The sequence below is a fragment of the Brassica napus genome, chromosome A1 (assembly GCF_020379485.1).
Source record: "Brassica napus cultivar Da-Ae chromosome A1, Da-Ae, whole genome shotgun sequence".
NCBI lineage: Eukaryota > Viridiplantae > Streptophyta > Magnoliopsida > Brassicales > Brassicaceae > Brassica > Brassica napus.
In genome coordinates, this window is record NC_063434.1 from 8478528 (window position 1) to 8505930 (window position 27403).

The 27403-nt window shown below is 36.1% G+C and overlaps 5 protein-coding genes across 10 annotated transcripts; 3 read left to right on the plus strand and 2 right to left on the minus strand.

Annotated features, from left to right (window-relative positions):
- The first annotated feature begins 1022 nt into the window (after positions 1-1022).
- On the plus strand, positions 1023-3438 carry LOC106443106 (protein SRG1-like). 3 transcript variants are annotated; one of them, XM_022716847.2, is made up of 5 exons: positions 1023-1342; positions 1416-1663; positions 1911-2082; positions 2137-2238; positions 2320-2746. In XM_022716847.2, exons 1-5 carry the CDS (start codon positions 1094-1096, stop codon positions 2560-2562), a joined length of 1014 nt encoding a protein of 337 aa, XP_022572568.1. In that variant the 5' UTR covers positions 1023-1093; the 3' UTR covers positions 2563-2746. The 3 variants fall into 3 exon arrangements, 2 of the variants coding, with proteins under 2 accessions (XP_022572568.1, XP_013736650.1); XR_001287568.3 differs by adding an exon at positions 2750-3438 and having other exon boundaries at positions 1033-1342; positions 1911-2238; positions 2320-2622; XM_013881196.3 differs by having other exon boundaries at positions 1033-1342; positions 1911-2238.
- Positions 2695-4027, minus strand: LOC106443122 (uncharacterized protein C227.17c-like). 2 transcript variants are annotated; one of them, XM_013884721.3, is made up of 4 exons: positions 3864-4027; positions 3567-3617; positions 3224-3342; positions 2695-3086 (listed from the first exon to the last, which is right to left on the minus strand). In XM_013884721.3, exons 1-4 carry the CDS (start codon positions 3946-3948, stop codon positions 2964-2966), a joined length of 378 nt encoding a protein of 125 aa, XP_013740175.1. In that variant the 5' UTR covers positions 3949-4027; the 3' UTR covers positions 2695-2963. The 2 variants fall into 2 exon arrangements, with proteins under 2 accessions (XP_013740175.1, XP_013740181.1); XM_013884727.3 differs by lacking the exon at positions 3567-3617 and having other exon boundaries at positions 3864-4016.
- A 2384-nt stretch (positions 4028-6411) lies between these two features.
- On the plus strand, positions 6412-8626 carry LOC106443088 (AT-hook motif nuclear-localized protein 3). 2 transcript variants are annotated; one of them, XM_013884694.3, is made up of 5 exons: positions 6412-7168; positions 7378-7466; positions 7567-7698; positions 7781-7942; positions 8027-8626. In XM_013884694.3, the coding sequence occupies exons 1-5, from the start codon at positions 6781-6783 to the stop codon at positions 8408-8410; spliced, it is 1155 nt and encodes a 384-aa protein (XP_013740148.1). In that variant the 5' UTR covers positions 6412-6780; the 3' UTR covers positions 8411-8626. The 2 variants fall into 2 exon arrangements, with proteins under 2 accessions (XP_013740148.1, XP_013740154.1); XM_013884700.3 differs by having other exon boundaries at positions 6451-7168; positions 7396-7466.
- Positions 8627-18760: 10134 nt separating this feature from the next.
- On the minus strand, positions 18761-21727 carry LOC106443080 (peptidyl-prolyl cis-trans isomerase FKBP53). The gene is made up of 11 exons (XM_013884685.3): positions 21586-21727; positions 21443-21516; positions 21104-21348; positions 20838-21010; positions 20364-20643; positions 20107-20265; positions 19736-19919; positions 19389-19476; positions 19255-19296; positions 19110-19158; positions 18761-19024 (listed from the first exon to the last, which is right to left on the minus strand). The coding sequence occupies exons 1-11, from the start codon at positions 21596-21598 to the stop codon at positions 18943-18945; spliced, it is 1389 nt and encodes a 462-aa protein (XP_013740139.1). The 5' UTR covers positions 21599-21727; the 3' UTR covers positions 18761-18942.
- Positions 21728-22762: 1035 nt separating this feature from the next.
- LOC106443062 (protein trichome birefringence-like 18) lies at positions 22763-25867 on the plus strand. 2 transcript variants are annotated; one of them, XM_013884668.3, is made up of 4 exons: positions 22763-23005; positions 23211-23878; positions 24388-24662; positions 24774-25867. In XM_013884668.3, exons 2-4 carry the CDS (start codon positions 23380-23382, stop codon positions 25584-25586), a joined length of 1587 nt encoding a protein of 528 aa, XP_013740122.1. In that variant the 5' UTR covers positions 22763-23005; positions 23211-23379; the 3' UTR covers positions 25587-25867. The 2 variants fall into 2 exon arrangements, with proteins under 2 accessions (XP_013740122.1, XP_013740131.1); XM_013884677.3 differs by having other exon boundaries at positions 22833-23005; positions 23217-23878.
- Positions 25868-27403: the final 1536 nt, after the last annotated feature.

Consider the following 27403-nt stretch of genomic DNA (forward strand, 5'->3'; position numbering starts at 1 on the left):
TCATTCTATAATAATCTAAGGACACAAAAGACTTTTTTTCAAAGGGAAACACTAACTAAACACTTGCAGAAAATTCCTTGGCCTAGTGGTACCACTGATCAAATATAAAAATGACCATCAAGAATTCAGTGGAGAAAGTGAAAGTGTACTTCTAACAATTTGGATCATCCAAATGCCCAAAAGTTTCGTTCCAATGATTTGAAGCTTCTTCTTGTGTCCGCATAATCCATACATGTTTTGATGCATCTGCTTTCTCTTGCTCTTCTAGAATTTTCTGCAGTTGTCAAACCTTAAATATTATGGAACATAACAGATACTCTCATATACATTAACAGTCGAAACTCAACCAATGTTTTATTGTGTAATTTAGATATTGTGCAGAAGAACAATGTTAAATGTTGAAAGTAATAGCTGCAACAGTTAAAACCGAGTTTGATGCACCTTGACGCCTAAAAGCATCTCCAACTCCACTCTGTTTTTTCTTCAAAATGGAGTAAAAATAAAAATAGAGTAAAAAATACTTAAATCCAACTCCAAATCTCACTCCATAATAGAGTTTACTCCATAAATAGAATAATTTATATTTTGTTTGTTCATCACTCCATTATGGAATAAAAAATGGAGTATGATTGAAGTATTTTTACTCTATTTTTACTTTTATTCTATTGTGAAAGAAAAATGGAGTACTACATTGGAGATGTTCTAACAGAGGCTTCAGACCACTTATCAGATGTGTAATACCCTCTCTGCTTTGGCAAGTTTGCATGATGTGTAATAAGCATCTACTTAACAAAATAAAAGAACAAAAAAAATACAAACCTAGAACTTTATAATATAACAAATTTAATGCTCCGACACTCGCAACAAAAAGTCAAAAAAACAAAACAATCCAATAATGATGTATAGTAATATTTGACATTGCAAATCCAATTTCTTTTTGGTTGGTGCTTCCACACTTGTAAGTTTATAACAGAAAAGTCAAAAAAAAACCCAATAAAAGTCTTGTAATTTGAACAGTTATCAAATAGACCTCTCATTATATTTGGCATTTGGCATTAGCTTCATTTTTTCATCATTCAAGAAACAAGCAGCCATGGAAGCCAAGAGAGGCATCCAGTGGAGCTCCATTATAGTTCCTTCTGTTCAAGAGATGGTGGAAAAGAACCTGATCACCACGGTTCCTCCGAGGTACCTACGGTCTGATCTAGACAAAGCTGAGATCGACAGTGATTTAAGAACCGAGATCCCAATCATCGACATGAACCTTTTGTGTTCTTCAACCTCCATGGACTCAGAGATTGACAAGCTCGACTTTGCATGCAAAGAATGGGGTTTTTTCCAGGCAAGTCTCAAAACTCAAACTCATTCTTTAAAAACTTACATCATTGTTGACTTGTTTTTATGATTGACTCTAGCTTATAAACCATGGAATGGACTCAAGTTTCTTGGACAAAGTCAAGTCAGAGGTTCAAGATTTCTTCAACCTTCCCATGGAAGAGAAGAGGAAACTTCGGCAACGACCAGGTGAGATCGAAGGGTTTGGACAAGCTTTTGTGGTTTCAGAGGAGCAGAAACTCGACTGGGGAGACATGTTCCTCCTCACAATGCAACCTGTTCATTTACGCAAGCCTCACTTGTTGCCCAAGTTACCTCCTCCCTTTAGGTTGGCATCAATGACGAATAAACGATTACCAATTCTCAGGGCCTGAAGATTTTGGAGATCATAAAAATTTACTAAGAACTTTAATAAAATATTTTTTAAGAAAAATAATTTGAGGAACGTCTAAGTATATATTTAAAATTTGTTGGGGTCAATGTCCATATTTCACTGGTCTGTCTCCAGATCCGGTTATGCCAACTCCACAAGTCTTCTCTGTTTTAAAACTTGGTTATGTTTTTTTTTTTTTCAGAGATGCACTAGAGAAGTACTCAGCTGAAGTGAAAAGCATAGCTAAGATCTTACTAGCCAAAATGGCAAGAGCCCTGAAGATCAAACCTGATGAAATGGAGTACTTGTTTGGCGACGACTTAGGACAGAAACTGAGGATGAATTACTACCCTCCCTGTCCGGAGCCGGATCAGGTTTATGGTCTAACTCCTCATTCAGATGCTACAGGACTCACCATCCTTTTGCAGGTGAATGAAGTGGAAGGTCTCCAGATCAAGAAAAATGGAAAGTGGGTTTCAGTCAAACCTCTCCCAAATGCGTTTGTTGTGAATATTGGAGACATGTTAGAGGTAAGTCATATGGACTAGAGAGAGAGCCAATGGTATACTATTGTGAATGGTTTTTATTAAGGGTATTGGTTATGAATGTAGATGATAACGAATGGGACATACAAAAGTATAGAGCATCGTGGGGTTGTGAACTCGGAGAAGGAGAGGCTTTCTATGGCGACGTTTCACAATACGGGAACGGGTAAAGAGATTGGTTCGTTGAGAAGTCTCGTTAAAAGGCAAAAGGGTGCATGTTTCAGAACCGTGACCCCTGAAGAGTATTTCAAGGGCTTGGCCTCTCGTGAGTTAGATGGAAAAGCTTTTCTTGATGTTTGGAGAATCTAAAGGGGAAACAATGCTGCCAAATAAACTCTGTCTTCTCCGACCGAGAATCTAGGCCTAGTGGTACCACTCTGATCATACATAAAAACTGCTAAACTTTGTAATATACGACTTCTATTAAAAAAAAAGAAAAAACGGTAAAAAATAGTATCAAATTTATTAATAAAATTCAGTACCTTTCTGTTAACAGATCAACCAAATACAACTACGGTTCAACAAATGATCTCCGAACATCCCTTCATCTTTTTGGGTCGCTTCTTTAGGGATTGAGGTATAACTCAGCTCAAAAATGTTCATGGTAACTGATGACAAAAGCTTTTTTCTATCCTGCAGAACAATCTAGTTTCTTGAAAGTAAAAATGACCATCAAGAATCCAGTGGAGAAAGTGAAACTGTACTTCTATCTAATAATTGGGATCATCCAAATGCCCGAAAGTCTCGTTCCAATGACTTGAGGCTTCTTCCTGTGTCCGCATAATCCATATATGTTTTGCTGCATCTGCTTTCTCTTGCTCTTCCATAATTTTCTGCAATCGTCAAACCTTATTTTGGTGCACAACAGATATTTCTCATATACATAAACAGTAGAAACTCAACCAATGTTTTTGTGTGATTTAGATAAGGTGCAGAAAAAAACAACTGTCAGATCAACGAAAGTACAAACCTCGGCTTCAGAAGCACTTTTGGTCTTTAAGGAAAGACAATCAAAGAGAGCAGAGAACTTCTTAGTACAATCATCAAGTTTTCCAACCCGGTAGTACTGCTGCATCTGGTAATATGGTGCTGCAAAGTGATAAATAGTCAATAGAGGCAAGACAGCATTATAGCTAAAGAACCATTGCACAGATGGAGAAAACAGCGACACAGGTACAAAACATACAGATACATCTAAAGACCAAATACAAAAGGGTTTCCTAAAAGGTGAAACCTTTATCGGATGCAAAGCGATACATCTTTAGCTAAAAACATTTCAAGACTATTCCTTTTGAAAAAAAAAGAAACTCAACCTTGTTCTGTCTCATCGCCATTGCTGGTTATGTTGGAGCATCTAGACATCCCTTCAACAAAAAACATACAAATACATCTTTCAAAATACGAAAATTCCCTATCATTTCTACTCCTTGAGCAATGTTTTTTTAGTGTATTAAACAAACAAGAAAACTACAAAACCAGTTGTTGACAGAGCAAAGAGAAGACTGTTTCTAACGAATGGTTCAAATAACAATCAAGTTCAAATTTTGAAGAAAACCGAAGTATGTAGAATCAGAGAATGCGATAAGACAAGGGAGGGAAACAAGACATACAGTAGCAGAACCACAGAGCGTCGAAGTATTTAGTGCAGGACACGCGCCGCCGCACAGCTGAAGAGTCCTCCATCTCCGTGCTCATCGTGTCTACTCTCAGGTGCACGAAGAAGAAATGGATCTGGAAACGGGTCAGGTGGTTGGTATCCGGGTTTTGGATTTAGAGTTTTTTAATCCGCTTTTACATTGGTATGTAAAGCCCAATAAGAAAAGCCCAAGAAAGAAGATGATACACATCATCATCTGTGCGACATTACAATTCCCCGGGATGATGATGTGTATCATCATCATCATGACATGTGAAAATGAATTCTGACAAAACCAGTCCGTGGGTTTGAATGAAAGGACCAGTGACCACTTGTGTGTGTGGGAGGGGAGTCTGGGAGGTAACTTAAGCTTAGTCAACGAGATTATACTAAAAAGAGATATGTCCACTATCTTAATGTTTATTGTAGGCCAAAAAAGCATTATAGCATGGCTCAAACGTTACGTTATCTCTTTCTCTTTACAGCCTTTTTTTCTTCCTTATTTTAATATCCCAAATCAAAAAACTAATACAATTTAAAGTAAATAGAAAACGATTAGTTTGACTAAACAAAAGGGAAAATACCAACCCATTTGTTTGGTCCTTCTCCAATTTAGAAAATTCAGTTTCCGAATACGATATATTCTTTCTGTTTTATTTTAAATGATGTTTTTTAATTTAAATTATGTTTTCAATTTTCATTGCACAATTTTGAAATTATTTACTACTATTTTGATCATTTATATTTTGTTCCATATTTTAATTTATTTAATTATCTTTAGTCAATAAAAATATTTTTTTTAACACTTTATTAATTAACAAGATATGAGCCCGTTGCGTTGCAACGGGTTTTGTTTGATGTTTTAATTTAATAAAAACCATAAAATAATAAATCATTTTATTATAGTTTTATGATTTTTTTTTGCATAAGTTGTTTGAGATTTATTTTATAATTAAAACTCGTTTTCACACATAAGTTCAAGTTAATATTTGTATTTTATAATCATGGTACATAGATGCATTATTATAAACTTTGTACTTAGAATTAGAAAAAATATTATACCCAAAAGTTTAAGCTAAACACAATCCAAAATAAGAAATTGAAAGAAAATTAAAAAAAGATGAAAGTCAAATACACCAACTAAGTCAATGACAACATTATATATGTTTTTATGTACTAATTTAGTGTTTTATTAAATAAGTCTTTAAAATTTAATTTTGTTATGATTTTTTTAAAAGGAAAACATTCTATTTTATAAATATTATTTTATTTACAATTAGAAAAAATAAAACATAATATGAAATACTCTTTTGCAATTTTGTTTAAGATTTTAGAAAAGGAAAATTACTGTAATATAACTTATTACAATTATCTTCTCTTTAAAATTTTAGAAAAAATAAATTTCTATCAAAAAATTTCTTTTAGTTATTAATAAATAATTTTAAAATTACTATTTTTACAATTCGTATCAATACTAATTTTACACTTCTTTTGTTAATTAAATAGTTTTTAGTATCATAATCATCAAATACTCTCTTAAAAATATTATCAAATACATTTTTACAATTATCTTTTGGTTAAGACTTAAAAATATGATACAATTTTGTTTTGTTTTACGGTATTTTAATAAAAAAGGAAAACAACTATCAAATATTCTCTTACATTTTTTAGGATTTTAGAAAAGGAAATTAATATTACCTAATCTTTTACAATTATATTTTTTCTAGGATTTAGAAAAATAATTTTTTATCAAATAACTATTTTCATTTATATTAACTATATTTAAAAGTTGCCATTTTCAAAATTCGTTTTTTTCAATATCACTAATATTTTTACAATATTTTTTTTAATTAAATATTTTTTTTATAAAAACCCTTTTACTATTTAATAATTTTTGTAAGTAATTTTTTAAAAAATTCTTTTTATTATCTTATTATATATATTTTTAATCATTATATATTAAACACATGTCACAATTTTAGAAGTAAAATTATTATCAAATAGGTTTTTGCAATTATATTTTGATTAGGATTTTAGAAAGGAAAATTATTATTAAATAATATTTATAGTTATTTTTTAATGATTACATGTCACAATCTTAAAATATATAATTGACACGTGTCGCGATCTTGTTAATTAACAACTTTGAAGAACAAAATTTTATATAATAAGATGTTTGCAATTATCTTTTGATTAAGATTTTAAAAGGAAAATTACTATTAAATAATATTTCTAGTTACTTTTAAATAATTACATATCATAATCTTAAGATATATAGTTGCCACGTGTCGCGATCATGTTAATTAGCAATTTTGAAGAACCAAACTTTATATAATAAGATATGCAAAAAATTAAACACTAATAAATAAATTGAACCAGAGGGATAATATCAATCAATATTACTGCTTACCATGTAATTAATTATTTAAATTAAGTCTTGATTTTTATATATATTCCATTTACACTATTTAAATCTACAGTTACATTATTTAATTTCTCTCCCTTCTCTTTTTTATTGATTATAAATTTTTTAATTTGTTTATATTTCTGTTTGTCAAAACCCTAAATTCACATTTCTCCCCCAACTTAAACCACCCCCATTGAAAAAATAAATAAAAATTAGATCTTTCATATTTGCTTATAATTCTCGATGTTTTAGATAGAATCATTCTGAAATTAGGATTGATTTTTTCCGTGGAGGCTCTGTGTTTTTTTTTTTTTTTTGTGTCTCTTTCCCCTATAAACTTGATCTTTGGTTTTAGCTCTTATCTCTGAATCTCGAGCTTGTAGTAGAACCAAGCTTGAATCTTTCGTGATCACAAAGATTCGGAAGGGGATCTTCAGATTTGGGCTCTACTCATTTTGTCGGAATCACTCATCTTTATGTCCAGATGGAGGAGAGAGAAGGAACCAACAACAACACCACCAGCTTGAACCAAACTGCTGCTTCTTCTGATGCTTACCCGATGGACCCACCACGACCCGATAACCCTAACCCGTTCTCGGCCCCACCCACCACTTCTTCTGTTGGGAATGCGGCTCCTCAGTTCAGCTTAACAATGCCGGCGGAGACAGCTTCCTCCGAGCAGAAGAAGAAGAGAGGGAGGCCGAGGAAGTATAATCCCGACGGGACTCTTGCAGTGACTCTCTCGCCGATGCCAATCTCCTCCTCTGTTCCGTTGACGTCGGGGTTACCTCCTAGGAAGAGAGGAAGAGGGCGTGGCAGGTCTAGTCAGTGGCTTAAGAAGCCTGAGATGTTCCAATTCGACAGAAGTCCTGGTATTGTTATGTCTCTCCTACTTTCGATGTTGTGTCTGTTCAGAACTAGAAATGTAGCAGTTTTGTTAGTTATGTGACTCGCATGGATCTATTTTGGAATAAGAAGTGAACTGTTGAGGCAGAAGTGAGAAAAGGCTAAGACTTTAGCTAAGTATTGCTTAATGTCTTTCTGTTGTGTCAGCTTTGGTTTTTGACTTGTCTGGATTCAGTTGAAACCAGTTTTGCAGGTGTAGGAACTGCTGCAGATTTTGTCGGCGCTAACTTTACACCTCATATGCTCACAGTTAACGCAGGAGAGGTATGATGATCATAGTCTTAGGCACTGGGGATCACACTTTCGAATATCTTATCTATGATCAATCAGTGAACACTGCTGCTTGACAAATGGATTTGCGCAGGATGTGACGATGAAGATAATGACATTCTCTCAACAAGGATCTCGTGCTATCTGTATCCTTTCAGCTAACGGTCTCATCTCCAATGTTACGCTGCGTCAAACTACTACATCCGGGGGTACTCTAACCTACGAGGTCTAGATGATACTCTCTTCTTCTGTAAAGAACTCACTTTTCTATTCTATTTTGATTCAAATGTTTTTGTTGTGATCATCAGGGTCGTTTTGAGATTCTCTCTTTGACGGGTTTGTTTATGCAAACTGACTCTGGAGGGACTCGAAGTAGAGCTGGTGGTATGAGTGTTTGTCTTGCAGGACCAGATGGTCGTGTCTTTGGTGGAGGACTCGCTGGTCTCTTTCTTGCTGCTGGTCCTGTTCAGGTTGGTTCAAAATTTTTAAGATCTTGTTGTTGTCTTGGACCTTGAGAGGATCTTACGTGTTTGGCATTGTCTTACATTACACAGGTAATGGTAGCAACTTTTATAGCGGCTCAGGAGCAGTCACACTTGCAGCTAGCACAAGAAAGACTGCAAAGATTCGGAGCTCAACCACCTTCTATCTCCTTTAACATCACAGCAGAAGAAAGAAAAGCGAGATTCGAGAGGCTTAACAATTCTGTTACCGTACCTGCACCAACTCCTTCGTATCCACATGATAACACAGGGAACGTGGTTCACAGTTACTACACAAACTCGGTTAACCACGTCAAGGATCCTTTCTCTTCCATCCAAGGAGGAGGAGGTGGTGGAGGAGGAGAGGATGAGGGGGAAGAGGATGAAGGAGATGGCGATGAGTTAGAAGGTGAGGATGAAGAATTTGGAGAATCTGACGACGAGATTCCGAGCTGATGATCAGTTGCTGTGTTTATTTTCATGGGATTTGTTATGGGAGTGATGAGTTTTCAGGTTTTGGTTGATGGGGTTTATTAACACATACTGGTTAGAAGATGCTATCATTAGGTTTCTCTCTTCTTGTGATTGTTGTAGTAGCCAGCCATATCAGAAAACAAACTTACTGTTGCAGAACATTCTCATTCAAGAAAGTTCTTACTTTCCTTTTTCAAATTTAAATGTTTCAAATATTATATACGGCTTTTATCTCTAGATAGTTACTATGTTGTTTTAAACATCTAAAGTGAAAAAGAATACATAAACATAACTGTGAAAATTTTATTACATGTTATAAAACACATGTGGATTACTATTAACCAAAGCTAAAGGAAGAACGGACCGCGTCCGGCCCAAGTCCAAGACCGCGTCCGCACAAGGAGAGAGAGGCGGCCAAAGGAATAGCCGACTATAGGATTAGAAGTTTTCCTTTTTCCTTTCATGTTTATCTATAAGGATATTTCCTATTTCCTTTTAGCTTAGGATTTGTACACTTTCCTTTTATCCTTATCTTGTAATCCCTATATAAGGGACACTTTGATTCAGTAATAAGACATCACGATTTCCCCATCTTTTACAACACGTTATCAGCACGATAGCCTCTAAATCCCTGAGACCTAAATCGAAACCTAAAAGCCTATAACCGGCGACTCAAAGCTAAAACCCTAGACGTTCTCCATCGTTCTAAAACCTAGACGTCCTCAAGACCGAACGTCCTCAGCTTCCTGATCGCGTCCTCAGCCCGCACACGAGAAGAACGCATCCGTCCAAGAAACAGCTCGCAGCTCGCGTCCGTCCTCAGCTCGCGTTCGACTACATCCGCGACCCGATAGGAGGCAGCAAGCGTTCATTCTCCTCAGCTCGAAGTTTCATCCATTCTCAGGTGGTCCGGTTCTATACCTCTACGAAACAAAGGTATGAACATAATCTGAGAACATAGAATAAGAACAAAACCCTAATCCATCATTATGGAAACTACATTCTCGATGAAACCCTAAAAGAAACTAGAAGATTAAAATCGACAAGTCTTAAAACTAGAAAGCTAAACGATTCCAACTAGAACTTGATTATATGTTGATTGATTAAATCTGAAACCTGACAAACCCTAATGAAGGAATCGAAAACCCTAAACCCTAAAGAAAGCTAGAACCCGATTTTAAGATTGATCTTGCTTGTTTGATTTCTTGCTTGATTAGAGGTTTAGGAATTGTTAGATTGTTTGAAATAATCTAAGCCTTGAAACCTTAACATAAGGTTGATAGAATTTAAAAGGATTGGAAACCCTAGGTATTATAAAAGAAGTAAGTATAAGGAAGATTGATTTACATGAATCCGAACATGGTATTGCATTCATAACTAATTGAAACAAGATCGACCAGCATATAGATCACACGAATTAGGTTGATTGCATTAGTAAACCTATAGAGCCGTGTGGTTCATGATTGATAGCACCATGGTCGATTAGTGTTGTTTTGAATATCATAAATGCGTAAGACATGTTGTGGCCGAGCTTGCTTATATCATGCGGCCACGTGATCATATTGTGAACCTAATACCTTATATGATAATATGATTCAGATGTCGAAAATAACAAACAGAGACTACGCAGCCCTTAATCTCTCCGGAGACAATTACTTACAGTGGGCGCTAGACACAAGGATCAGTCTAAAGTCCAAGGGACTCGGTGATACTATCACCGAGGACAGCAATGAGAATGAAAAGAATAGATACAGAGCCTTAGGCCTAATGCGTCATCATCTCACTGAAGGTCTTAAAGATCAGTACATGACAATTGAGAATCCACTAGATCTTTGGAATGCTTTAAAGAATAGATATGATCACCAAAAGATGGTGTTGCTTCCAAAGGCAAGGCACGATTGGATGCACCTAAGATTCTTAGACTATAAGTCTGTGGATGAGTACAATTCAGCTTTATTCAAGATTGTTTCAATACTAAAGCTTTGTGGTGAAGAAGTATCCGATATGATGATGCTTGAAAAGACCTATACGACTTTCAATCAGTCGAATTCTGTGTTGCAAGAGCAATAGAACAAAAGGTTTTGCCACATATACTGATATGATCTCATGTCTACTCTTGGCCGAGGCAAACAATGAGCTCCTACTGAAGAATAGTGGAGCCAGACCGGCCGGGACAGCACCATTACCCGAAGCCCATGAGGTTGAAAAGAAAGATCCCAAAGAGACCCACTACGCCCAAGACAACAAGAAACCATACGGCAATGGCCGTGGTGGATACAAGAGGCGTGGATGTGATAACTCGAACGGCCGAGACAGCTACTCGACTGGCCAGAAAGGAAACCACAATAACCGTGGTCGTGGTTCCAATTACGGCCGGGGTCGAGGCAGTTACGGCCGCGGACGAGGTGGCATATCCAAACCATCTTACACGTCCAAGTCTGTATGCCACAGATGCGGGATGGACAACCATTGGGCCAAGAATTGTAGAACTCCGAAACACTTGTGCGACCTCTACCAAGAGAGCCTCAAGAACAAGAATCCGGAGGCAAACATGATCCAAGAAAACGGTATGGATGACAAAGGATATGGATATGATGCTGACAATGAATCCGACAAAGATAACAAAGATGACCTAATGGATTTTGAGACATCCGATTGTCTCAAGGACTAGTTTTTTGAATCACATTGTCTTATTGCTTTATGTTTTTGATTTGGTGTTTTTTTATTTTATGTATTGACATTTATAATAATAAGAGTTTTAAAACATCTTATGAAGTCTCTAAAGTTTAGAAAATTTTATTTATAGAATGAATGATGAGATGAGTATACTTGTGGTGGATAATGGCACAAGTCACACAATACTTAGAAATAAAAGGTACTTTATGAATCTCACAATGCAAAGTGCAAAGGTACATACCATTGCGGGTGAGGCTAGCCTGATTGAAGGTCACGGCCAAGCCTATGTGTTGATGCCCAAGGGCACTCACCTAGAGATCAAAACCGCCTTGTATTCCCCAAGCTCTAGAAGAAGCTTATTGAGTTTCAAGGATATAAGATTGAATGGTTTCCATCTTGAAACATGGGAAGAAGGAAACAAGGAGTTCCTTAACATAATTTCGATCACCAAAGGCAACAAGAAGATCCTAGAGACTATACCCACAATGTCTACTGGTCTATACTATGCAAAGATCAGTATGATCGAGGCCAATGCCTCTGAGCTATTCACTTTATGGCATAACCGGCTTGGCCATCCCGGAACAAGTATGATGCGAAAATTGATAATGAATTCACAAGGGCACATGATTAAAGGAGTGATCCCATATAAACATCTCACATGTGCAGCATGTGCACAAGGGAAACTCATGACTAGGCCATCACCAGCCAAGGTTAATAAAGAAACCTTAAACTTTCTGGAAAGGATTGAAGGAGACATATGTGGACCAATACACCCACCTTGTGGGACGTTTAGATATTTCATGGTCCTCATTGATGCATCGACCAGATGGTCGCATGTGTGTCTACTATCCACACGTAACCTAGCCTTTGCACGGCTGCTTGCTCAGATAATAAGGCTGAGAGCACACTTTCCAGATTTCCCTCTTAAGACTATACGTCTAGACAATGCTGGTGAGTTCACGTCCCAAGCGTTTAATGAATATTGTATGTCCATGGGGGTAAGTATAGAACACTCCGTGGCACATGTCCATACACAGAACGGCTTGGCCGAATCCTTCATTAAACGTATCCAGCTGATAGCCCGGCCACTGCTTATGAAGTCTCAACTTCCGGTATCAGCATGGGGACATGCGGTTTTACATGCAGCAGAACTGATTCGTATCAGGCCATCTAGTGAGCATAGATATTCACCATCCCAACTACTTACGGGTCATGAGCCAGACGTGTCCCACATCAAGATATTCGGATGTGCCGTCTACGTTCCAATTGCTCCACCATAGAGAACTAAGATGGGACCACAGAGGAGGATGGGAATATACGTAGGATATGATTCCCCAAGCATTATAAAGTATCTTGAGCCAACAACCGGTGATTTGTTTAAGGCCAGATACGAAGACTCACAGTTTGATGAGTCCACATATCCGTCCTTAGGGGGAGATAACAGCCGGTTAATTATAAAAGATTTAGAATGGTTTAGACCATCAACATCTTGGCAAGATCCTCGGACTAGAGATTGTGATTTAGAAGTCCAAAAGATTATACATCTTCAAGAGCTAGCTAATAGACTGCCAAATACATTTGCTGACCCAAATAAAGTAACAATATCACACATCCCGGCTTGTAATGCACCTATAAGTTTAGATGTCCAAGATGGACAATGTCAAGTGGCTACAGAGTCTAGGCAACATTTAAAACGTGGTAGACCAATTGGTTCCAAAGACAAACAGCCTCAGAAGTCCAAGAGAGGTGCTGGATCCGAGAGCATCAAGGAAACCGTCCAGGACATAGATGGACCGGTCGAGCCGACCAGGACGGTCGAGCCAAGCGTACCGGCCACACCCGATGATCCGGCCGTTCCTCAAAGTGAGGCCCGGGACGCTGGGCTTCACGTGACACAAGAGCCGGACAACCAAGAGATCTCTATAGACCATGTGATGTCTGGAAAACAATGGAACAGAAAAGATATCAACGTTGATGATTTATTTGCATACAAGGTAGCACTTGAGATCATGGATAAAGATGAGGATATAGAACCCACATCCATACAAGAATGCATGCTAAGATCAGATTGGATCAAATGGAAAGAAGCTATAAACGTGGAGTTAGAATCATTGAGAAAAAGAGGCGTTTTTGGCCCTATAATCTTGACACCAAGAGATGTCAAACCAGTGGGATACAAATGGGTCTTTGTAAGGAAGAGAAACAAGAAAGGAGAAGTAGTGAGATACAAAGCACGGCTTGTAGCACAATGATTCTCACAAAGACCAGGAATAGACTATGAGGAGACTTACTCCCCTGTGGTGGATGCAACTACACTGAGATATCTAATCAGTTTGGCCGTGAAAGAGAAAATAGATTTACGCCTAATGGATGTAGTAACTGCATACCTATACGGACCACTGGATAATGAGATACATATGAAAGTTCCAGAGGGCATTGAGCTCAAAGATAAGAAAGGTTCTCGAGAACAACATTGCATCAAGTTGAATAAAGCCTTATATGGTTTAAAGCAATCAGGTCGAATGTGGTACAACAGATTATCCGAGTACCTAGTGAAAGAGGGTTATAAGAATGATCCAATAAGTCCATGTATATTCATAAAGAAATTCGACAGCAAGGGCTATGTAATTATGTCAGTTTATGTGGACGACCTGAATATAATAGGAACCTCTGGAGAGATTTCCCAAACCGTTGAATGTCTAAAGAAAGAATTCGAGATGAAAGACTTAGGGAAAACTAAGTTTTGTTTGAGATTACAGTTTGAGTATAAAGAGAATGGCATCCTTGTGCACCAAGAAACTTATACAGAAAAGATACTCAAGCAATTCAATATGGACCAGGCTCACCCCTTGTTGAGTCCAATGGTCGTGAGGTCCTTAGACCTTGAGAAGGATCCATACGGACCTAAGAAACCGGACAAGGAAGCACTCGGACCGGAGGTGCCTTACCTAAGTGCCATTGGGGGCTTAATGTACTTGGCTAGTCATACTAGACCGGACATAAGCTTTGCCGTGAGCTTACTATCTAGATTTGGTTCATGTCCGACCTTAAGGCACTGGAACCGAGTGAAATATCTGTTCAGATATCTGCAAGGAACAAAAGATCTCGGTTTGTTCTACACCAACCGGCCAGGAGAGAGCATGGTTGGATATGCGGATGCTGGGTACTTATCTGACCCGCACCAGGCTAGATCTCAAACAGGATATGTGTTCATACACAGTGGAGCCGCAATATGCTGGCGTTCCACCAAGCAAACCTTAGTGGCCACGTCGTCCAATCACGCTGAGATCATAGCCATGTATGAGGCAAGCCGTGAGCTTGTCTGGTTGAGGAACATGACCAGCCATGTCTTAAGAGAGAGTGGTCTGGCCGTGGGACAAGAGAAGAAGGAGCCAATGATCATCTACGAGGACAATGCTGCGTGCATTGCTCAGCTCAAGGAAGGATACATCAAGGGAGACATGACAAAGCACATCCTGCCCAAGTTCTTCTTCACCCACGACTTGCAGAAGGCAAAGGAGGTTCAAGTAGTTCAAGTTCGATCAAGTGACAACTCAGCCGACCTCTTCACCAAGTCTCTGTCAACCTCAACGTTCAGGAAGCTGGTTCATCAGATAGGGATGCGCCGGCTGAAGGATCTTCAGTGATGCCTTCATCAGGGGGAGTATCATGCGTTGTACTCTTTTTCCTGTCTATGGTTTCCATTTTTCCCACCTTGGGTTTTTGGTTTTCATGGAGAGGTTTTAACGAGGCAACATCGTGCATGATACAAACCCATATGGTTATAGCATCCAAGGGGGAGTGTTATAAAACACATGTGGATTGCTATTAACCAAAGCTAGAGGAAGAACGGACCGCGTCCGGCCCAAGTCCAAGACCGCGTCCGCACAAGGAGAGAGAGGCGGCCAAAGGAGTAGCCGACTATAGGATTAGAAGTTTTTCTTTTTCCTTTCATGTTTATCTATAAGGATATTTCCTATTTCCTTTTAGCTTAGGATTTGTACACTTTGCTTTTATCCTTATCTTGTAATCCCTATATAAGGGACACTTTGATTCAGTAATAAGACATCACGATTTTCCCCATCTTTTACAACATTACAGAACTACTTGCACAAAACCACAATTTCAATTCTAATGAAAAGCTATTAATCACCAAAACTGAAAGCCACTCTAAACACTTGACCAAAACGTACAGAGCTGGTTTATGAAAATAAAATCTGATCATAAATCTATATATATAAAAAAATGTTTGCCTCTCTCCTGTTATGCCATGTCACTAATTCATCTTCTCTGTGTATGACGCGTGCCCAACTCTTTTTTTTTTTCTCTTTTCGTATGGTTTGGCTGGGCTTCATAGGTGGCTTATTATCTGAGTTATTGGAAATTATTATCTGAGCCCAAGTCCACCATCCTGCTTTTTCTCTTACCAACTAAATTGAGACGAGCCAGCACAGACTATGTGACATTCTCACCTGTGATCCGTATCACTTGATTAAATTCTAGAAACTTTGTTTCAAAAACTCCGGAAAAATCGGTTAACTCAATACTGTCTCTGTTTTTTCAGACTGAGAAAAAGCTGTAAAATTGAACCAAATAGAGAAAAACTGTCACTTTATGTTGATGAAGTGTGAATCAAATCTCAATTTATCAAGTAAAACAGAGAAGAGAAAAGTGAAAGAAACAAACTCGGTTACAAGCGTGAAAGAAGATGATGGAGGAAAACGAAGTAGGGAAAAAAGACAATGCAGAATTAAATGAAAAGGGAGTATAGGTGGTGAGGAAGAAGATGCGGTGAGGTGGTGATGGTGAAACAAAGAAGATGGGATGAGGAGGTGTGAAAGGAAGAAGAATAGGTTTTGTCGGCTGAGAGTAAAACATCAAAGGTATATTTTTTTTTTTTATATCACTTAATCATTCGTTTTATATACTAACTCAAAATTAAGTCCATTAATAACCCAATAACAAAAATTCACTGATACAAATAACTTTTGTTAAAACAAAAAACTAAAGTTCGTTAATACAAAAATATGGATAATCTAGACGCCTAACAAACATGACCACCAATCTTAAAATAATACATCAAACGATTTATCATTTTCAAATCATAAACCTAGAATACATCATAATTTATTTAAAATAACATAACTAATAAATTTAGTTATACTACTATGACATAATTAATTTAAATTCAACCTAGATGTATAGTATAATAATATTTTAAACATTTTATTATAAAAAATTCAATAATATTAAATACATTATAATTATAAAATAATAAATATTTATATTTAGTCAAAATATGTATAGTTTATACAAGATCTAGCTAATTGTGAATAGAAACACAATCAATCTATCTATAACAATAAAATAAAATTTGGTATCTTCTTAGAGAGTCAATTCAACATTTCATTTCCCTCATGTTGACACATAAGCATTTTAAATAATAATCATTACGTTTTTTTTGTTTTCATCGAATCTAATGGTTTTTGGTTTTATCGATTTAATAAATAAAATGAAATAAAGTGTAGAACCATTTGTAATTCGTTCTAGCTTCCGTTTTGATTAATTGATGTCCTATTGGATATGTTCGGTTTGGTATTGAAACTTGATTCAAACCGGACTTAGCCTTAAAATAACATTACAATTCAAATTCTATCTGTATATAAAATGAGTTAATATTGTATTTATATATTAAGTTTTTAAATATATGCATATAAATTAAAAAAGTAATATTTTTAATTAAATCTGGTTTAATTTATGTTGATGTGTCAAAACGTAGATTCTATGTCATGTTGTTGAAATCTTACAAGAGATTATATTCTCATTTATTTCGTTGTAAATATTTTCCTAGCCTATATAAATAAAATTAAAAAAAAAAACTAAAATGGTTAAAAATGATAATTTCTTTACAACAATCTTTGACTAACAAAAATATACATATATGTGCATAATAAATACATAGTTTACGCTATAAATAAGATTAAAATTTCTGCAAAATATTATGTAAAAGTTTTAGTACTTCAGTAATGGAAATCAAAATATTATGCATTTCAGGTTTTTCAAAAAAGTATGTTAGCTGTTTTAGGAAAATAATCCTCTCTGATAGAACAAAATATATTTAATTTAGTTTGAATGCAACTTGGATCTCTTCAAAGAAACCAATTTTTACCAATGGGTCCTCCAAATCTTAACAACAAAAACATCTTGGTAGCTGATCTCGAATAGAACATAGAAATCATTATGAATCTCTTTCCCCATAATCTGAAATTCCATGCTTAAGAGTTAAGACCAAGCAAGAAATAGTCTAGAGATGCTCATATTTCTTCCTAACAAACAATAGAACTTATTTTACCAAAACTGAGTATTAACCAATAATGAACTTAAGAAATGAGACCAATGAACACCATGAACAATATTCCCAACTCAGAATTGCCAATTTCTCACCAAGGTTGAGATCTTCTTTTCGGAAAATTATGCAAAGGTCTTGCGGCTGGCGGAACCTCAAAAAGAATCATATACATTAGTTGTTAGATACAAATTATTCAACTGCAAATGACATAACAACTCACATGGTGATGCTAAAAAATTCAAAACATAAATTACTTACAAAAAAAACTAACCAACAACTTAAATTAATAAATTTTAGAAAGAAAAAGAACTTCAATTAATATAATAGTATATCTCAATACCAACAAAACGTTCATTACGCGACGTCTTTATATTGAAAAAGAAGTGTTATAGAACTAATATGATCTTTATAGTGAAACAAATAAACTGTCATCTCAATAATCTGGAAAATCGAAACCGTGATTGTTATCACTATACACAAATGGAGAAGTTCTTGGAGTTGGTTTTACGGGAATAACAAGTGTCTACACTCATCAACCACTATTCAGTTTTCACACTTTCCGGTTTCAATGTTTATAGTAATTTTGATAAGATTTGCTTGACTGCCTTTTTCACATTCAATATAACATTTTAATTTTAATAAGAAAAATGCAACTTTAAACAATCACCATAGCATGTCGAAAGATTATGATTTCAACATATAAATTAATTACTCTTATAACATACACAAAACTTTTACCCATAACCCAATCTTTCCGAACCTAAAATATTACAAACCACAAATAACCCACCGAATATGGGATCAAATTTTTGTAAAAGGAAACAATATGAAGACCATTTGAAGCCCTCAGAGCATATCAATGCCACATCTCTTTAGCATCGAAACAACTATCTTTAACATAGAAACAACTATTGTTCTTTTTTTTTTGCTAAACAACTATTATAGACAAGCAAAACATATCTTATCACATATAATTCTTCCTCACCTAAAATTTTCTAAAAGACAAAATTCATTATCGTACACATTTTTTGCAAATGCGACCTAAAATACAAGGCAAAAAATCATACGAAATAATAATAACTTAGATCACAAGTAAAGTATATCCCGCCCGTAGGGCGGGCCTACCCTAGTTCATAATGAAGAAATAATTATGCTGCTTAATCATTCAGTATGGCACCATAATAGTTAGACCGGAGAGTCTTTTCTTAATAATCTGGTTGTATCCAAAAGTATGGTTAATCCATGTCTACTATGGAATAAATTTGGTATGGTTTTATAAATATTTGTCATGATTTTGGATTTTCAAGCAAGAGGAAAACGAATTACTAGTTGACATAAAATCCGAGAAATTCATGGTACAAGACAACTAAAAACAAATGTTATGAAGGAAAGGTTCGACCTTTGTCAACTTCAACCACCTCAAAGTTTCTTACAACCCAACCACAGTTCAAAACTCCTCATCACAGATTCAATCAACTCCGAGCGGTTTTTACTTGACATCAATCAGTTCGACCTCAAACGACAGCCAAGCGTTAGGAGGAATCTGGCCACCAGCACCGCGAGAACCGTACCTGTGAATCACATCCCATCAAAAGTTTAGAAACAAAACAATCACAATCAAGAAAACAAGCTGACTAGGACCAAGATGATTTATACCCCATTGATGGAGGAATTGTAAGCTTTCTTTTTTCACCAACACGCATTCCTGTGGAATTCAAATAAAAAACTTGAAATTAAAAAACAACAAGATGTACATATTGAACAAAGTGATGAGAATCAGAGCAAGAAATTTAGATGTTACCATTAACGCCTACATCCCATCCCTTGATGACTTCTCCACGACCTGCATGTTCCAACAAGCGCATAAGTATCAAGTATCAAGTATCATTCACAAGATTAACCAATTTCTTTTGCATCTAATAAAAAAATACCAACCTATCTTGAACTTAAAAGGTGCTTTTCCGATGTTGGAATCGAAGATCTTCCCATTCTTCTGAAGCTTTCCGATGTAACGGACGCTGACCTGCACGCAGAAACAATAGAATGAGAGCTCAGAATAGCTAACACAACACATTGATGCAATCTAATAAACTGCCTCCAAACAAAGCCGACAAAGACCATTTGGTAGAGTTCACCACTACTTAAGGCTCTGGTTGCTCCTAGGTCTTATTAGACATTGGTTTGGATTCTTTCAAAAACCCACATTTTATTACACTACCACCTTGTCGAAAATCAACGTGACATTAATGCAGTAACCATATATGCACACTATATCAGTATACCTGCTTTCCAGGAGTAGCTTGCTTGCCGTTGGGTTTGCCCAATTTTAACTCCTCAACAACGAGCCCATTTGGGTATGTCTGTTCTTGAGAAGCCTTGGAGTTCTCCACTGTAGCTTTCTCACTTGTGTTCTTCTGCTTATTTTTCTTCTCAGCAGATTTATCTGGGGTCTTAGAGCTTTGACTCCTGTAAAAGCACATAAAATTGTTAAATGAGAAAAGGTCCGGAAGAACATTTGTACAAAGCCATCTCTTCTTTGTGGCACAATGCTTGTAATAATAATCACTCAAATTTCTACTATATTTCACAAATGATATGGTTACGTTGTGTATTATCCAAAAGAGTCCTTATATCAAGAAATAAGAGTTCTCACATGGCATTGTTTTTAGTTTCGTTTTGAGCTTTCTGGTTTGAAGAAGTTTGGGTGGTTTCCTTCTTTTTCAGCACACTGACCGTCTCAACTTTCTCATTGGAGGCACTTTCGCCTTTCTTCTTCTCCTTCTGATTCTTCTTCTTTTTATTCTTGTTTTCACTGGAAAAAATAAAAGATAGAAACAATTTCATATTCCTCGACATATGATACTGTCACTATGTCTTCAGCGTCAGTAAAAAGATCAAAGAGAAGGTTACCTTTCTTGTACACCATCTGGCTCAGAAGCCTTGGCCTTGCGTTTTTTGTTGCTACCTTGTTGGTCAACATCTGAGCTCATCTTCTCACCAGACTTAATCGCTTTGGGAATAGGAAAGCCATCTTCATCTTCGCTCTCCAGATCTGAAGCATGTGCACTCTCTTTGACAACAATCTGTTTATTTGCGCTCTCATCTTTGGCAGCTTGACTCTTCTTCTTGGATCGTTTAGTCTTTGTATCTTCGGCAGGCTTCTCTTCATCTTCTATCTCCTCAATCACAACTAGAAAAAATACAATTCATTATGTTTTAACATTACAACGGAAAGATAACAAAACCATGCAGCACTTGTATATATTATAAACCACAAATGTACCCAGGGGCCACACACTAGCACACCACACCAAGATAAAACCAAAAAAAAAAATTAAAATGCTATTGGAAATGGATTAAGCTCTGTGATAAAACAAAAAGTACCTCCGCTGTTTGGGACAGAAGACTGGCGATACATTTCGAGATTGCGATCAAGAAAGTCCTCAAACTTATCCATCTGATCCTCATCCATCTCATCTTCATCTTCATCTTCATCCTCTTCACTATCATAGTCAGAAGACTCTTGAGACCCCATTTCAGCAATATCCATACCATCTCTAATTATAATGTCGCAATGAAAACTTTAAAGACTTGAGAGGAAAAAAAAAGAAAACAAGAAAGCATCAGCTAATAACACAAGTAAAGGATACGAATCATCCTCGTCCTGCTCATACTCCTCCCCATCATCATACTCCTCCAAGAATCCAGAAAGGTGGATGCTTCTGTCACCAGTCACCGAGAACTCAACGGTCTCGTCATCGTCCTCAAACTCAAGATTCAGAGGGCAACACTCGGTTTTGTTAGGCAACAGTGAGCACAAGTAAATGGGTGTGTTTCCTGCTATGGAACACTGAATCACGCTCTTCTCTTTGCCTGAACCCGATCCTAGAGTTGCCTGAACGGTAGCAAACGCAACAATACATACAAACATTAACATAACAACTCGCAGCTCCTAAATTAGTCTCAACGAGCTGTACAAGATTGTATACCTGAGTGAGGTGAAGCTTCCCTTGTTCGTTTTTGGGATGGAAAGCTTGAGGCTTTCCAGGTTTCACTTCGAGTCCTGCAAAAGCAACTCAAATCAGAACTAAGAAACAGAGGAACGGAGAGAGTAGGGCACGGAGAAGCTTACCCCAGAACCCCATTTTTGGCTAGACGGCGATAAAACTCCCTTGGAATCGAGACAGCAACTAGCTCTGGAGAAAGTTTAAAACCCTAGAAGAGGAAGAGGGGTTTTAGCAGAGGCTTTATACGATGAGGGGTTGGTTGTCGAGAAATTTTTAACGGTTTTGCTCAACCGAACCGTTCAATGTTGTTTGGGCTTTCGTCAGTTTCAGTGAGGCCCAAAAGTTGTCTGAAATGTGCACTCGGTCCGATTTAATATAATACCCAAATGGTTCTGATTAAATACAACAACGAAACGCACGCCTTCATTTCATAAAGAGTTTACCAATTCCATTCGTAAGAAACTCAAAAAAATATCTGAAAATAAATATTTTAATAATATTTATTTTTTTATTTTAAAAAATATTTTTAAAAATATATATAACTATTTTAAGTAGATAAATCATAAATAACATTAAAATAATTAAGTTCTAATGAAATCTTCAGACTTTCATTTAAATAAATTATTTATTTTAAAATTTTATTATAATGTTGAAATATCCATTTACATACTACCAATATAATTACTCTGAAATTATATTAATTACTAAAATATTATATAGTTTATATGTTGAAAGTGGTTTTGTGGTAAGTTTGTCAATGATTTGTGTGCAATAGACTTTTTGGTTTTTGAGTGATGTTTAAATCTTTTGAAGTATTACAGCTAAATTCAGTACCATTGCCATTAGATTGTTGCTAGTTTTTCTTCAAACTTCTTAATATTTTCTGTTTGTCGTATAATAGCTGATAGTTTCTTTGGTGAAGATAGCATGATAGTTTAATCATAGGTCAACTAAAAGCATGCCATGTTTGCAATCCGATTAGATGCTTTGATATTCTTATAGAGCTGCATGCCACATTGCTATAGACACACGACACATCTACATCCACTTGTGAATATAGAAAGCAAACTACGTAGAGGATTTGGTTTTAGCAATGAATTGGGTTGGCTACAACCTTTAAGCGCGTTATGTTGGACAACACACCATACGTTATCTTATGTGTGCATGTGTTTGTTTATCTTATGTAGTAGGCAAATGATGTAGCATGTCGGTGGTCAAAAGAAGCGTATCATAACGCGAAGGGGCAACAAAGGGATGATAGATACCATATCACCAATGCAAGGTCTACGCGTGCGGCGTTGACTTTGACCTGCGTTGCTAAAAAGGGTAGTTTAGTAACATTGACAAATTCTCTCGTGCCGACTACGCGCCGTCTCGATTGATCGCAGACGGCATTCACTGCACCGGCAGAAGAAAACAAATGATTAATTAAAACTAAATAAACTAACCTTTGTTTTTGTTGTTGTTTAGTATGCTTCTCTTGTGATTCTCTTTGAGCTCGCGACGACGACAAGCATCATATGATTCGTCGTGTCTCTGGCAAAGGTTAATAGATTCTCTTTGTTTCTCTTCGTTAGTTTGCATGTTGGATCTGTCTCCTTTTTCTCATTTTCCTGAAAATCTGATGCTGAATCTGATCGTCTGTATTAGATTGTTAATCTACTAGTTAGTGTACTCTTTTTTGAGATCGATGATGTTGCTGTTTTGTTTCCATTAATATGCCTGCTCGCTCATAGCGTTGTTCTTCCAGATTCAGATCTTTGAAGGTTAAAACTTTCGCTTGAATCGAGCAACAAAGTCGCTAATAGTTGAGTGGAAGATTGCAATCCAAATCATTTTTGCTTGGACTGCAATTTTTTTGAAGAATGTTGATAGTGTGACTTATCATCACCTATAAGCTCTCTTCTTAGGGAAAGGCCATGGCTTTGGGATCTCCTAAGGTTTCTATATTCGGTGCTGCTTTTCCTGCGAAGGTGTCCACCATTGCAATTGCTATAGGGGGATTAGCATCCTTCTTTGTTTTCGGATTGTTGCTCCGTCTTTCCTACCCTATCGGTTCATCAGTGAGTGGTGTGTTTTATGGGAATGCGACTCCTGAACTAGTTCAAGTCCCTTTGTCCTTGACCAACCATACCGTGGAAGGCCTTTACACGGGTAGTGACGTTAGTGTTTCAGATCAAAATCTGACTTCTCACTCTAGCTCTGGCGGACCTGATGCTGTTGTTAGTGAAAACATACCACCGCCGGGTCTTGATAGTGATAAGAAACCTTTGGTGGATGGCAAAGAGGAGGCGGATGAGAAGAAGATTGATGTTGGATCAGGTGGAGGTGAAACCAATGTTCCCAAGGCTGGAGACACTCCAAGTGTAGTATCATCTCCTCCACATGATGACTCTAAAACCGCTTCAGCAGAACCAGGTACGGGTCTTTCTAAAGACGCTAGTTTCCATACACGTAGCTTTTTTTGTCTTCTCGTTTGGAACATATTGATTTGTCGTAGCTTAGTTTTGTATAACCAAAGAGTAAACTACTATGGGAATGTTGTAAATTGAGTTAATGCACTTCTATGACAAATCGCGTAATTTTCGGATAGGTTTTGAAGAAGTGATTAGGACTGAATGTAGACGATTAGAGTTGTTTTGAGTTAGTGAGAGAGCCGTTAGTGAGGGCTGGGCTTGTAAAAATGTATATGTTGTTTAAGGACGTGGATTCTCTAGGCTTTGTTTGGTCATTTGCTTGAGACTTCTCTCTGGTTTGGTGAATTGGTATGAGAAAAACAGTTTTGTAGCTTTGTTCATGTCAGTTTCATTTCTATCAAGTAAAACTTGATAGTTAGACTTCAAATGCGTGCTTCTCTAGATGCTCCATGTTTTCTAATCCTGTTATTTGAATTTGTTGCTTACTCCAAACCTTTGATTGCTTTGTAGAGTGTGATTTGTACCAAGGTAGCTGGTTTTATGATCCGGAGGGACCTGTGTACACGAACAACTCTTGCCCCGTCATAACGCAGATGCAGAACTGCCAGGGAAATGGACGATCTGACAAGGGATACGAGAACTGGAGATGGAAACCATCTCAGTGTGACCTTCCTCGGTTTGATGCCAAGAAATTTCTAGAGCTAATGAGAGGCAAAACATTAGCCTTCATAGGTGATTCAGTAGCTCGTAACCAAATGGAATCCATGTTGTGCCTTCTTTGGCAGGCAAGTAATTTTTCTTCGTCCATTACTTATCTTGAAAGATTTAGTTAATTGTGAAAAAGTTTAGAAAAGGATCTAGTATGTATTATATTAACGTTAGATTGCTGTTTTCAGGTTGAAACGCCGGTCAATCGAGGGAGCCGGAAGATGCAGAGATGGTTATTTAAGTCATCATCAGTAATGATTGCCCGTATATGGTCATCTTGGCTCGTCCATCAGTTCAACGAAAAATTCGATTATGCTCCCGAAGGTGTCACCAAACTAAAGCTGGACCGTCCTGATGAGCGCATAATAGAAGCTCTTCCCAAATTCGACGTTGTTGTCCTGTCATCAGGGCACTGGTTTGCGAAGCAATCCGTCTACATACTCAATGACGAGATCGTTGGAGGACAGTTATGGTGGCCGGACAAATCAAAGCCCATGAAAGTCAACAACGTGGAAGCATTCGGAATATCAGTCGAAACAATCCTAAAGTCCGTGGCTACACACCCTAACTACACGGGTTTGACCATAGTGAGAACATGGTCGCCTGATCACTACGAGGGTGGGGCTTGGAACACAGGAGGTTCATGCACAGGGAAAGAAGAACCCATCCTTCCAGGGAAGCTGGTGAAAAACGGGTTCACGGAGATAATGCACGAGAAGCAAGCCACAGGGTTTAACCGAGCTGTGGAGGGAGTTTCGGAGAGCTCAAAGGTTAAGTTAAAGCTGATGGATATTACAGAGGCATTTGGGTATCGACATGATGGTCATCCTGGTCCGTACAGGAGTCCGGATCCAAACAAGATCACTAAAAGGGGACCTGATGGACGGCCTCCGCCTCAGGACTGCTTGCACTGGTGCATGCCGGGACCGGTTGATACGTGGAATGAAATGGTGTTGGAGCTCATAAGGAGAGACGTGGAAGGCGGGAAAAGGAATAGCTGATGAGTTACATATACTATTATTATGATTCTTGATCGTTGATAAACCAAACATAAACTCTTACTTCACTTGTAGAGTTTTGTCAACCACGGTGAGGTAGAATTAGGATTGTTTTGGATCGTATTTCTTCCACGTTCGCTTGTTTCTTTGAGATTGAAAGCTATATTTTTTTTTTCTCTTTTTGTTTCATTTTACACTGCTACTAGGATAAGACCCGCGCCTTGCGCGGGATTAAGTTATCATTTTTATTATATTTTAGAGAATGAAACAATAGTTTGGCTTCATTTGGATTACGGGTGTTCAATCCGGATATCGGGTTGGTTTCGGTTCGGTTCGGTTTTTTCGGTATTTGGTTAGTAAAATATAACTACTATTCTAAATCCATATTTACTTTGACTTTAGTCTTTCACATACTTTTGAAAGATTTCAACTGGACGACTAAATTGATCAGCCAATTTTGTTGCTTTAAATCATTAGTGTTTATATATATATATATATATTATTTAGTTTGAATATTTATTAAATAAAAATTCATATGCGTTATATTTTATGATCATTTGTAACTTATTATAACAAAAAAATAATCTATTGATCACAAAATTTTCAGAGTGAGAATATTCAAATTTCTAATAATATATAGACGTTTTGAAAAATTCAAATATAACATATAAGAAAAAATATAAATGTTTTTATTATATATTTAATGTGATTTTTTAATATCTTTCAATAATATAAAATTAAAAAAAAAAGAACTAAGATACCAAAATTGTTATCAAATATTTATTATTCATAATAATTAATTTTCATATATACGTTAATCATATTAGGTAATTTCGTAGCTTCTAATTAAGGAAAGTGCAAAAAAAATTTGGTAGATTATTTATCAATTCGATAGTTAGTTTAATAAAAAATATAATGTAAGTCAAGATGGACCAACCTATTTTTCTAAGAATAGTATATTTTATATAGTCATTTATTAAATGAGAATTTGTAATCATACAGTTCTATGATCATTCATATCATTTTATAACTGAATATTTAAATCATCGATAACAAAATTTTCAATGTGAAATCTTTAATAAGTTTATAATTTATAAATGTTTTTGAAAATTCATTGAAAGTTTTAATATTAAAATATTTATGTAATCTTATGGTATATAGTATAATATATATATATGTAAATATATATGTTTTATTATTAAATGATATTGTTTACTCATATGGCTTTAAAATAATGTGTATCTTCTTATAATATTAAATAAAAGTTCATATTAATACAATTTTATGATCATTTGTAACTTATTATGACAAAAAAAATAATCTATTGATCACAAAATTTTCAGAGTGGGGATCTTCAAATTTCTAATAATTTATAGACGTTTTGAAAAATTCAAAATATAACATATAAGAAAAATTATAAATGTTTTTATTATATATTTAATGTGATTTTTAAATATATTTTAATAATATAAAATTAAAAAAGAACTAAGATACAAAAATTGTTATCAAATATTTATTATTCATTATAATTAATTTTCACATATACGTTAATCATATTAGGTAATTTCGTAGCTTATATTTAAGGAAAGTGCAAAACATTTTTTGGTACGTTATTTATCAATTCGATAGTTAGTTTAATAAAAAGTGTAATATAAGTTAAGATGGACCAACCTATTTTTCTAGGAATAGTATATTTTGTATAGTTATTTATTAAATAAGAATTTATAATCATACGGTTCTATGATCGTTCATATCGTTTTATAACAAAATATTTAAATCATCGATAACAAAATTTTCAATCTGAAATCTTTAATAAGTTT

Coding starts and splice junctions, on each gene's coding strand:
- LOC106443088 (XM_013884694.3), top strand. CDS start 6,781: ATGGAGGAGAGAGAAGGAACCAACAACAACACCACCAGCTTGAACCAA. Junction 7,169..7,377: donor CCAATTCGACAGAAGTCCTG/GTATTGTTATGT, acceptor GTCTGGATTCAG/TTGAAACCAGTTTTGCAGGT. Junction 7,699..7,780: donor GGGGTACTCTAACCTACGAG/GTCTAGATGATA, acceptor TGTGATCATCAG/GGTCGTTTTGAGATTCTCTC.
- LOC106443122 (XM_013884721.3), bottom strand. CDS start 3,948: ATGAGCACGGAGATGGAGGACTCTTCAGCTGTGCGGCGGCGCGTGTCC. Junction 3,618..3,863: donor CGCTCTGTGGTTCTGCTACT/GTATGTCTTGTT, acceptor TTTTTGTTGAAG/GGATGTCTAGATGCTCCAAC. Junction 3,343..3,566: donor TGGCGATGAGACAGAACAAG/GTTGAGTTTCTT, acceptor ATCACTTTGCAG/CACCATATTACCAGATGCAG.
- LOC106443080 (XM_013884685.3), bottom strand. Junction 20,644..20,837: donor TTCTGTCCCAAACAGCGGAG/GTACTTTTTGTT, acceptor TATTTTTTCTAG/TTGTGATTGAGGAGATAGAA. Junction 19,920..20,106: donor GAAACTAAAAACAATGCCAT/GTGAGAACTCTT, acceptor GTGCTTTTACAG/GAGTCAAAGCTCTAAGACCC.
- LOC106443106 (XM_013881196.3), top strand. CDS start 1,094: ATGGAAGCCAAGAGAGGCATCCAGTGGAGCTCCATTATAGTTCCTTCT. Junction 1,664..1,910: donor AAGTTACCTCCTCCCTTTAG/GTTGGCATCAAT, acceptor TTTTTTTTTCAG/AGATGCACTAGAGAAGTACT. Junction 2,239..2,319: donor ATATTGGAGACATGTTAGAG/GTAAGTCATATG, acceptor TTATGAATGTAG/ATGATAACGAATGGGACATA.
- LOC106443062 (XM_013884668.3), top strand. CDS start 23,380: ATGGCTTTGGGATCTCCTAAGGTTTCTATATTCGGTGCTGCTTTTCCT. Junction 23,879..24,387: donor AACCGCTTCAGCAGAACCAG/GTACGGGTCTTT, acceptor ATTGCTTTGTAG/AGTGTGATTTGTACCAAGGT. Junction 24,663..24,773: donor TGTTGTGCCTTCTTTGGCAG/GCAAGTAATTTT, acceptor TGCTGTTTTCAG/GTTGAAACGCCGGTCAATCG.